Source organism: Octopus bimaculoides, chromosome 8, assembly GCF_046866305.1.
Source record: "Octopus bimaculoides isolate indiv1 chromosome 8, ASM4686630v1, whole genome shotgun sequence".
In the NCBI taxonomy this organism is placed as follows: Eukaryota; Metazoa; Mollusca; class Cephalopoda; order Octopoda; family Octopodidae; genus Octopus; species Octopus bimaculoides.
The window spans coordinates 725,615-738,114 of NC_142935.1; the positions used below are offsets into that span (position 1 = coordinate 725,615).

General features: G+C 38.8%; 3 protein-coding genes across 4 annotated transcripts in view; 2 read left to right on the plus strand and 1 right to left on the minus strand.

Moving 5' to 3' along the window:
- LOC149134280 (uncharacterized) overlaps positions 1-12,500 on the minus strand; it is an 880,637-nt gene that overhangs the window by 710,683 nt on the left and 157,454 nt on the right. The gene's annotated exons all lie outside the window — the stretch shown is intronic.
- LOC149134287 (uncharacterized) overlaps positions 1-12,500 on the plus strand; it is a 227,343-nt gene that overhangs the window by 154,056 nt on the left and 60,787 nt on the right. The window lies entirely within an intron of this gene.
- Positions 9,847-12,500, plus strand: part of LOC149134291 (uncharacterized) — a 31,909-nt gene continuing 29,255 nt past the window's right edge. Inside the window, exon 1 of one of the 2 annotated variants that reach the window (XM_089355968.1) lies at positions 9,847-9,979. In XM_089355968.1, the coding sequence (XP_089212094.1) occupies positions 9,920-9,979 (60 nt within the window). In that variant the 5' untranslated portion in view covers positions 9,847-9,919. The remainder of the gene's footprint in view (positions 9,980-12,500) is intronic. The other variant, XM_089355966.1, reaches the window with a different exon arrangement.

Below are 12,500 nucleotides of genomic sequence, written 5' to 3' on the forward strand. Positions count from 1 at the left end.
AATGTACATTAGATAATGTAGTCCTAGATAGACATATACAAGCCAGATGGAACGTCTTTGATCATGAGGTCAGTCTGGATTAGGACTAGATTAGGGCTAAACAACCACAACTGTAGCCACTAATGCTAACTACTATACTGTACATTAGATAATGTAGTCCTAGATAAACGTAGACAAAGGCAAGTGGGTGGGGAGAGGCAAGAGGTGTCTCATAATTGTGTGGGGTCGGAAGAGGGTGACGCAAAAGAGTTTAGTTTAAGAGAGGAAATAATTGCTTAACAAGACATGCCTTGTTCTTTGGCAGATTAAAATCTGGATGGGTGGATATATAGGTTTATATACGTGCGTATGTGTGTGCGCGCACGTGTGTTTTCATATATATATATATATATATATATACACGCATATACATGTATATATATGTATGTATGTATACATATATATGTGTATAAGTATGCTCACACACACACACACACATATACCTTCATATGCACTAATACAAATATACACATAGCAACACATATACAAGTGCGTTTCTTATCACACAATAAGCCCTTGTCCCCCTAAACGAAGGCCACTACCACCCCCCAACAACTCCAACAACCGACCCCACCCCACCACTGTTAGTGCACTGTTAACGAGGGATGTCTGTGGTGGTGGTCAAGGAGCTGGAAACAGTTTTAGTGGTAGTTGTAGTAGTAGTGATGATGGTGGTGGTGGTGGTGGTGGTGGTTGTGGTGATGGGTGTGCAGGTAGTGTAATCCAAGGCATGTCAGCCCCCTATTCCACTGACCACCCCCCTTTGGATGACAATCACAGATAAAGCCTGACCCCTTTGGAATGTGCATTCTTCACACCCTTAACTTTATACATCCTCTTAATGGTATCACTCATTATCACTGTATGTATACATGTATACACATACATACATATGTACAGGGTGAGTAAGGTATTTGAGGACATACATTTTTGGGTCATTGCTACATTTTTTGCTAACTCTGTATAATCTTTGTTTCTGAAAATAATAATGGCAGACCCTCAGCTTACTCAAGAAATGAAGAGGCATGCTGTTATTGGGGTTATAAAGGCTGAGCATAGCGGTTTAGAAATATCTTGATTTATAAAAGTTGCCAGATCTTTCGTCTCCAAAGTTTGTAAGGAGTTAGAGACTGAAGATGGAAACGTATCACCAGTATCAAAGCATAAAAAGCATTCTAAATGCTCTGAGATCATCAGAACACCTGAATTTATCCAGCAAGTTCAACAGAGCATTGATTACAATCCCAGAAAGTCCATGAGGTCAGTTGCAAAAGATCTCCATTTGTCGGAAGGAACAGTGAGAATTGTTCTCCATGAAGACATCAGATAAAAGTCTTATGTGATGAGGAAAGGTCAATTTGTCCCAAGAAAGCAAATGAAAATCACTACATGAGATCTAAAAGGCTCTTAAAACAAACTGGAAAATCCAGAAGAAGAAGATTTGATTTGGTTTTTCTCAAATGAGAAAAACTTCGACCAAAATCAAAAAATTAACAGAAGAAATGACAAATGGTTATGGGCAGACCCTTCTGAAGTTCCAAGGGTTATGCATCCAAAAGGAAGCAACAGTTTGTAGTGTAAGGGAGAAAACTCCGTCAATTTGTCATTTCTGTATTTCAACAGAATCATTTGATGACAGGTTGACAGGTCAACAGACCATGAATTACAATCCCAGAAAGTCCATGAGGTCAATTGCGAAAGATCTCCATGTGTTGGAAGGAACAGTCAGAAATGTTCTCCATGAAGACATCAGACATAAGTCTTATGTGATGAGGAAAAGTCAATTTGTCCCCAAAAAGCAAAAGAAAATCACTACATCACATCTAAAAGGCTCTGAAAACAAACTGAAAAATCCAGCAGAAGAAGATTTGATTTGGTTTTTCTCAAATGAATAAAACTTATATATACACACACACACATATGCATATGCCTATATATATATGTGTGTTTTTGTGTGTGTATATACACAAATATATATGTGTGTTTTTGTGTGTGTGTATACATAAATATATATGTGTGTGTGTGTGTATATTCAAATTTGTATATATATATATATATATATATATATATATACATATACACACATACACACACACACATATATACACATATCTAAATATAAGTGTTGTATGTTCTTACATCACAAGAATATATTCAAACATGCATATACACACACAAATATATCGACCCAAATATATCGAAAGCCCTTTTCACTTTGTAAGCAGCAAAAAAAAAAAAAAAAAAAAAGAAGAAAGATACATATTAATCCCTTGAACACATTCCTTCTGCGCTGTAAGAAACCTTCGTGGAAAACTTGTTTCAGTTGATAAAGAATCTTAAGTTTCGAAAACACTGGAGCAACATTCCAGAGGGACCCAAAATGTAAACTTAGAAGATTTTGCAATAAGCAAAATATTTGTGTATTTTGCGATAAAACCTGAAAAATCTTTAGGAAAGAGATAAGACTAATTGCTATAAATTCTTATCTAATTCTATCACCAACGTCTATTAATAAATATCTTTTTATCCCGTCGTGACATAAACATCGTAGAAGTTAAAGAAGATTGTTAACGAGGTGAGCATCTCTGAATCAGATTTGAGGCTTTGCAAAAGCTCCAATATCACATTCAAAGATCATAAGGCTAATTTCGTTAACAACCCTTAAAATCAAACTTATTAATCTGACTGTAATAGATGTAAGAATTATTATCAAATGGGCCACGACTGTGTGGTAAGAAGTTTGCATCTAAATTGCATGGTCCTGGGTTCAGTCCGACTGCGTGGCGCCTTGGGCAAGTGGTTTTGACTTTAGCCTTGGACCAAACAAAGCCTAGTGAATGGAGGTTATAAAGGCTGAGCATAGCGGTTTAGAAATATCTTGATTTATAAAAGTTGCCAGATCTTTCGTCTCCAAAGTTTGTAAGGAGTTAGAGACTGAAGATGGAAACGTATCACACACACACACATAAAAGACAAACACATAGAGACATGAGTGTCTCTCTCTCTCTCTCTATCTCTCTCTCGCTCTCTCTCTCTCTCAATCCCTCTATCTTTTTCTTTCTGTTTCTTTCTCCCTCTCTCTCTTTTCCTCTCCCTCAGAGACACAGACACACACTCATAAACGCAAACACACACACTCATATATATGCATATATACATCATCACCATCATCATCGTCATTTAACGTCCGCTTTCCATGCTAGCATGGGCTGGACGATTTGACTGTGGACTGGTGAAACCGGATGGCTACACCAGGCTCCAATCTAATTTGGCAGAGTTTCTACAGGTGGATGCCCTTCCTAACGCCAACCACTCAGAGAGTGTAGTGGGTGCTTTTATGTGTCACCCGCACGAAAACGGCCACGCTCGAAATGGTGTCTTTTATGTGCCACCCACACAAGAGCCAGTCCAGGGGCACTGGCAACGATCTCGCTCGAAAACCCTACAAAGACCAGTCAGGCGGTACTGGCAACGGTCACGCTCAAAATGGTACATCTTATGTGCCACCCACACAAGAGCCAGTCCAGGGGCACTGGCAACGATCTCACTTGGCTTACGGGTCTTCTCACACACAGCACATTTCCAAAGGTCTCGGTCAGTAGTCATCGCCTCAGTGAGGCCCAATGTTCGAAGGTCTTGCCTCACCACCTCAGCCCAGGTCTTCCTGGGCCTACCTCTTCCACGGGTTCCCTCAACTGTTAGGGTGTGGCACGTTTTCACGCAGCTATCCTCATCCATTTTCACCACATGTCCATACCAACACAATCGTCTCTCTTGCACACCACAACTGATGCTTCTTATGTTCAGCTTTTCTCTCAAGATACTTACACTCTGATGGGTATGCACACTGACATTACACATCCAACGGAGCATGCGTATAGGCATGCACACATGCATATGCATATACACAGATGCATACGCGCACACATGTACACACACATACATACATACATACATACGTACATACATACATACATACATACATACACACGGATGTATATATCATGAACTAATTGTTACTTTCTCAGATGCAGCACACAATTTTGTCACTGAACAAGTTGGAGTCTCAAAGCGACGAAAATATTTTGACAAATTAAAATTTAAATGTTGAAGTGAATCTAACGGATTTTGAGTGTTATTTTAAATGGCTTATAAACACCTTCCACGCTGCGATTATATATATATATTTATTTATATATATATATATATATATATATATATATATATATATATATATATATATATATATATATATTTAAATCCCTACTTACTAATCAGAGCTATAGCTGTGACGAGATAGTTTTATTTTTTTATCTTTAGTTATGATAGATTTTAATATCGCTTAATTTCCAACATTTATGTTGGTTGACTTGGTGGTCTTGTGGGTAGAGAGATAATTGGATATTCTACACCCTGGCTAGGGTTCAATCCTACCCATGGCCTGCACTAAGGTGTGTTACAAAAATTTTTTCTTTTTTTTAATCTCTAGAGATAATATATGTATAAATAAATAAATATATATATAAATAAATAAATATATAAATACATAGATATAAATATATATTTAAATAAATATATTTATTTATTTATATATTTATTTATATATATATATATGTATATATATATATATATATATATATATATATATATGCATTTATTTATATATATATATATATTTATTTATTTATATATATATACATATATATATATATATATATATATATATATATATATATATAGTTATTTATTTATTTTATATATATATTTATTCATATATATATATATTTCTTTATTTATATGTATATTTATTTATTTATATATATATTTATTTATATATATATATTTATTTATATATATATATACATATTTATATATATTTATTTAGTTATATATATATATTTATTTATATAAATATATATATATTTATTTATTTAATTATATATATATATTTATAAATATATATATTTATTTATATATATTTATAAATTTATTTATTAATTTATTTATATATACATATTTATTTATATATATTTATTTATTTATTTTTGTGTTTTCAGCCAAGTGGCTGCGGTCATACTGGTGCACCACCGTGATTTTCACGTTCCTTGCATGGCTCTTCTCCCCCACCTGACATGGTCCAATCAAGAGTTTTGATGGCACATCTGGTGTATAAGAGAATTTGACATAGCTGCCCTAAACTGCGTCTCATTACGAGCCATTGGTTTGTCTGGTATGGTGGAGAGGAAAGCGTCAAGTTTTGTCTTGAAGACCTCCGCATCCATGTCTTGCATGTCTCTCAAATGTTTTGGCAGGGCATTGAAGAGCTGAGGTCCTCTGAAACCGAGGCTGCTGCAGTATCTCGTTTTTACGTGAGATGCAGTGGACGGTACCTTTGGCACCATGCAGTGGCGACCCGTGCGGGCATTCCTGTAGTACTTGATATCAAAGTTTGGCACCAGTCCTTCCAGTATTTTCCATATGTATATTTTTACATATCTCTCCCGCCTGCAATCCAGGGAGTAGAGACCTAGTGCCTTCAGTCGCTCCCTGCAGTTCATCTGTTGGACTGTGGCGATCTTTTTTGTATAGTGCCGCTGAATTGCCTCGAGTTCTGCTGTCCGCTTAACACTGTGTGGTGACCAAAACTGAGAGCAATAGTCTAGGCGGCTCAGAACAAATGTCTTCCACAGAGTCAACATGACTTTTTGATCCCTTGTACGGAATGTCCTCAGTATCCATCCTGCCAGTTGTCTGCACTTTGCTGTCAACTTGACAATGTGCATGTGAAATGATGCATCACTACACATGTTGATGCCCAGATCTCTTACTGTTTGTGGTTCTGGGATTGCAGTACCTCCAGGCCCTGTGTATGCCAGTTGGGAGGTACTTGTGGTCTTGTAGCGCAGTGCTTGAAATTTTTTTGCATTGAACTGCATATTATCTTGCTCTGCCCACTCATATATTGCATTTAGGTCATTCTGCAGGCTTACAATATCATCAGGATTCTTTATTGCCTGAGATATCTTTGTGTCATCAGCATAGCTAGTGACAGTGGCTCTCCGAGTGACCGTGGGCATGTCCAGAAGGGCCACTATGAACAGTAGTGGCCCCAGAACAGTTCCTTGTGGAACACCGCTCAATATTTGTGTTTCCCTAGATAGTTCTCCATTGGCTGCAACTGTCTGACTTGTACCATTCAGGAAGTCATGCAGCCACTCTCCTAATTTACCAGCTATGCCAAGGTTTCGCAGCTTGTGACATATCAAGCCATGATCAACTTTGTCAAAGGCTTTTGCAAAGTCAAGATATATCACATCAACATTTGAATGGTCAAGTAGCTGCTTCAGGACCCAGTCATAATGCTGCAAGAGCTGCGTGAGGCAGCTTCTACCTGGACGGAAACCATGCTGGGTCTCATTCAGCAAGTCATTTTCTTCTAGGAACGCAATCAATCTCCTTCTGACAATTCGTTCCATGACTTTGCTAATATGTGAAGTCAGAGAGATGGGCCTGTAGTTTCCAGCCTCTGCTCTGCTTCCACCTTTATGGATAGGACATATGGTGCTTTCCTTCAGCTTTTTGGGAAGTTTACCATTTGCAAGGAAACTCTGGAAGAGTATCCGGAGTGGTCCTGCTAATTCTTGTTTACACGACTTTAAGAGGACAGCTGGGAAACCATCGGGGCCAGTTGCCGAATTTGAGCTCATTTCATTTATGGCAGCTATCACATCTTCCTCTTCAATGTCGATGTAGGTAATGGATGCAGTCCCCTTCTGCTGAGTGCTATTGTCAAAGAAATCAGCTGGGTTCTTTATCTGCATGTGACTCAGAGGAGAGGTGAAGACACTCTTGAATTGTGTACTGAGCACTTCACTTATCCATGTGGGATCTGCAGTCAGTGAGCCATTATATATATAAATGAATATATATATATATATATATATATATATATATATATATATATATATATATATAAATAAATGAATATATATATAAATAAATAAATATATATAAATAAATTGTATATATAAATAAATTAATAAATAAACATATAAATATATATAAATAAATATATATAAATATAACTAAATAAATATATATAAATATATATATATAAAGCAAAGCAGATGCCAAAAACTATAGGCCTATCTCTCTGACTTCACACATCAGCAAAGTCATGGAAAGGATAGTCAGAGGAAAACTAAATGCATTCCTTGGAGAAAATAAATTGCTGAGTGATACCCAGCATGGCTTTCGACCAGGTAGGAGTTGCCTGACCCAGCGCTTACAACATTATGACTGGGTGTTGAGGCAGTTACTCAACAAGTCAAATGTGGACGTAATATACCTTGATTTTGCAAAAGCTTTTACAAAGTAGATCATGGTGTGATATGCCACAAACTGCGTGATCTTGGCATAGCTGGAAAACTTGGAGAGTGGTTACATGACTTTCTGAAAGATAGAAGTCAGGCAGTAGTGGCTAATAGAGCCACCTCTTTGAAAACACAAATAATGAGCGGCGTTCCACAGGGCACTGTCTTGGGACCATTGCTTTTTATAGTCGCTTTCTCAGATATGCCTTCAAGTGCCCGGATAGCCACACTTGCAAGCTACGCAGACGATACGAAAGTCTCGCAGAAAATGCAGAACTCCAGTGATGTTGCACATCTGCAGCAGGAGTTGGACTCAGTTTACAGATGGGCTGAGGATAATAATATGCAGTTTAATGCTGAAAAATTCCAAGCCCTGCGCTACCAACGCCCAAAACTGAATATGAAACTTACAGAGTACACTGGTCCGCAGGGAATTTCAATCCCAGAGCCTAAATCAGTGAGAGACCTGGGTATCGACATGAGTGATGATGCCTCTTTCCAAGTGCACTTTACCAGGATGACCACAAAGTGCAGACGATTGGCTGGATGGACCCTGAGAACATTCAGAACCAGAGATAAGGAAACCATGATGATCCTCTGGAGGACATTCGTCCTCAGCCGCCTGGATTACTGTTCACAGCTGTGGTCACCCAGCAGTGTGAAATTAACAGCAGACCTTGAAGCAATCCAGAGGAGATTCACAAAGAAGATTGTCTCTTTGCAACTGCTCAGCTACTGGGATAGGCTGAAACAGCTAAGACTCTACTCCCTGGAGAGAAGGCGGGAGAGGTATGCAGTAATATACATCTGGTCTCTCACTGATTTAGGCTCTGGGATTGAAATTCCCTGCGGACCAGTGTACTCTGTAAGTTTCATATTCAGTTTTGGGCGTTGGTAGCGCAGGGCTTGGAATTTTTCAGCATTAAACTGCACGAGGTCTAACTCTGACGATACACCCCATGTGTTTGGCTTCGAGGTGCTGGTTTAATTCCAGCCTCTTCACCTTTACCTGGGATGCGCCGCCAGCTGTCATGGCTTCCTCTAGGGCCTTAACTAATTCATTTTCTTTCCTACGCCCTCTAGCCACTAATCCTATGCTATATCTAATAGACTCGAATTTAATGGCTCTTTTGAGGGCGTACCACCATTTGTTGTTGACAATGGAACCGGTTAACGCCCTTTGTATTAGTAACTTAATCCGGCTCCTGTACTCCTCAATCGCCAACAGGGACTTATTGAGTTTCCAGTAGCCGGAACCCTTACTATATATCTTGTCTAGGAGCAGTTTACAAGTTACCACCTTGTGGTCACTGTAACTGACCAAGTGAAATTGTGGACGCTTAACTATTTCTTTATCCAATTTTCTAATGAATATCCTATTTATATAAGACCTAGAAGACCCGTCGCTATTTGACCATGTCCACACTTTTAAGACATCTCAATGCTTCTAAAACAAACTTTTGTTTACCTTTCATCGTAATTTCAATTCAACGCTTAATTCTAGATTGAAATATGTTTTGGAGTTTTTGAATTTTGGGTTCAGAAATGAAGCAATTTCTGGATTAATTCGTGTTAATTAATTAATTAATAATTTCATTTGTAGCCATTAAATCTCTCTCTTTTCAAACTCAATAATAATATTTAATATTTTACGATCTTTTCTATAATATATTCCTTGAAGAAAGAGCTCTTTAAAATACAATATATTAGACCATCTTGGATAATAATATATCCCCTTTAATACGTCTAAATACCCCCATTCTGACTATATACATGGACTATATATATATATATATATATAATCATAAATATATATATATAAAGCATACTTCGTTTGTTTATTTACGTTTGTCGTAATTTGAATTTAATATATATTTATATTTATATATATATATGTATACATCTATAAACAAAATTAAGGGATCAGCAACAAGGTGCTTCACCCCATACCGAAGTTTAGAAATAGCAGCTAAAAATACCGAAGGGCTTGGTAAAAATTATTAATTATTAATTTATTAATAAATTAATAAATTGATAATCCTTTACCCTTTTAATTGTAATATATGTATCTTGGGCAAGTGTCTTCTACTATAGCCTCGGGCCGACCAAAGCCTTGTGAGTGGATTTGGTAGACGGAAACTGAAAGAAGCCCGTCGTATATATGTATATATATATGTGTATGTATGTATGTGTTTGTGTGTCTGTGTTTGTCCCCCCAACATCGCTTGACAACCGATGCTGGTGTGTTTATGTCCCCGTAACTTTGCGGTTCGGCAAAAGAGACCGATAGAATAAGTACTAGGCTTCTAAAGAATAAGTCCTGGGGTCGATTTGCTCGACTAAAGGCGGTGCTCCAGCATGGCCGCAGTTAAAAGACTGAAACAAGTAAAAGAGTAAAAGAGTATATACATATATATACGTATACACACACACACACACACACACACACATTACTGGTGGTTGCTCCTTACACAGAGTTTTACCTCCTCCTGCACCTTCGCCCGTTCATGTCGTCTGCAAACATCCGCACAGATTGCATCTCTGATTCGTACCACCAATACTTGCAGGTAAGTTCTGCTTCTTGTGGATTCTAACATGTCTTTTAAGACCCCCAAATTTAAATAAGTGTTTTCTCGCTAATATCCATCGATTTTAAAGTTTATTACCCATGTCAGCATTTAATATATTAGCGCCAAAACTCTGGTTGCAATTTCTTTATATACAGCCATGGCGATCGATCCCTAAGGACTTTGCTATAGACCTTTGTGGGCGAATTTTTGGCTATTTTGGTAGCGATTACATGTTTTATCTCACCAACACACTGTGGAGACATCAGTATATGAACATTATATATATGTACATAGGTAATTTAAAGGTAAAAATCGTCTGTATATATATATTTTGGTCGGGTCTGCGGAGAGGGATTAACACACTCCCCGCTAAAATTTCCAATCATTTCTTCTTTATTTTCCTGAGATTTTCGTTGCATTCTGTAATTTTTTCAATAGCTTTGGACTCTGTCCATTATTCACCCTCCATTCTTTTTGCTTGTTTTGGGCTGGACTAATGAACTTTCGCACCTTTCCTTGAAAAACACATTTAAAAAAAAAGAACAAATTCCGGATTCCCACGTTTTTTATTTCTTTATTGCCCACAAGGGACAAACAAGGACAGACAGCAGAAGGATTAAGTCGGTTACATCGACCCCAGTGCGTACCTGGTACTTAGTTTATCGACCCCCAAAAGGCTGAAAGACGAAGTCGACGGAATTTGAAGTCAGAACGTAAAGACAGACGAAATAGCAGGAAGCATGTCGCCCGGCGTGCTCACGTCTCTGCCAGCTCCCCACAAATTACGGAGGAGACACAAATACGTATATATATACACATATATATACATATATATATATATTAACCCCCAATTAGAAACGTTGACCTTTTTCGAAATATTTCATTCCCAGTGTTTCAGATAATGGAGATTCCAAATATGCAAGAAACCAGATTTTCAAAATTTTAAATTCAATAAGCATTATAGAGATGTGTATAAAGAGATGGCAATAAAGGTCTTCCCGGGGCTAGAAACAACAGCTACACCGCCGTCTTCTTCCATACGACCGCCACGTTTTGTCGACAAATATATTTTATGAATAAATTGGACAGGGATAAATAGACAGATAAATAAATGGATGAAACAGTTTCAAAATCTAAAACTGGAGAAGGGGGTGAAATTTGAGCCCCCTATTAAAATTTATCATATTAATTATTAATCATTATAATTAACGTTTACTGGAATGGGTTTAAAACAATGTGGAGGAAACGAATATGGAGGGAAAATGCGAGCAGAAGACCTGAGATTTGTGGGGAACTAGAGGACTACATCGACATCATTGTTCAAATGTTACTTAATTTATTGACCCTGAAAGGATGAAAGGTAGAATCGATCTCGGTGGAGTTCGAACTCAGAACGTAGCGACAGGCAAAATACCGCTAAGCATTTCGTCCAGTGTGCTAACGATTCTGCCAATTGTTGTTGTTGGCACTTCCGTCGATTGCGACGACGAGGGGGGTTCCAGTTGATCCGATCAACGGAACAGCCTGCTCGTGAAATTAACGTGCAAGTGGCTGAGTACTCCACAGACACGTGTACCCTTCACGTAGTTCTCGGGGATATTCAGCGTGACAGAGAGTGTGACAAGGCTGACCCCTTTGAATTACAGGCACAACAGAAACAGGAAGTAAGAGCGAGAGAAAGATGTGGTGGAAGAGTACAGCAGGGTTCGCCACCATCCCCTGCCGGAGCCTCGTGGGGCTTTTAGGTGTATTCGCTCAATAAGCACTCACAACGCCCGGTCTGGGAATCGAAACCGCGAGTCCGCTGCCCTAACCACTGGGCCATTGCACCTCCACAATTCTGCCAATAAAAACAACACAAAGAGAAAGGGAAGAAAATTGATTTCTTTGATGTCTTGTTTCCTGGAGGCCAAGGAAATATTGGAAGTCTTGGAGTAAGGAGGGAAGCAGGAGATGGGGGATGGGGTGGGGACAGACTGTCACGTGGGGGTGGGGGTGATTGGCAGAATGGCAAAAACAGACAAAATCTTTTGCAATCTTCTGTTTTGGCTCTCAGCGCTGTTGGTTCAAATCCCATTGAAGTCAGTCTGACTTTTTGTCTTCCTTTTTCCAGGCTGGTGGGGGTGGGGGTGGGGGAATCAATAATATAAAATAGTTTTGGTAGTGTTGTTGTTGGTGGTGGTGATGGTGGCGGTTGTGGTGGAGGGATAGTGGTGGTGGTGTTGGTGGTGGTGGTGGTGGTGGTGGTGGTGACAAATTGCTGTTGATAGTGGTAGTGGTGCAGGTGGTGGTGGTGATGGTAGTGGCGGTGGCGGTGTTGGTGGTGGCTGTGAAGCTAGTGTTCATAGTGGCGGCGGTGGTGGTGGTGGTGGTGTTGGTGGTGATGGTGGCGGTTGTGGTGGAGGGATAGTGGTGGTGGTGGTGGCTGTGATGATGGTAGTGGCCGTGGCGATGGTGGTGTTGGTGGTGGCTGTGAAGCTAGTGTTCATAGTGGCGGCGGTGGTGGTGGTGGTGGTGG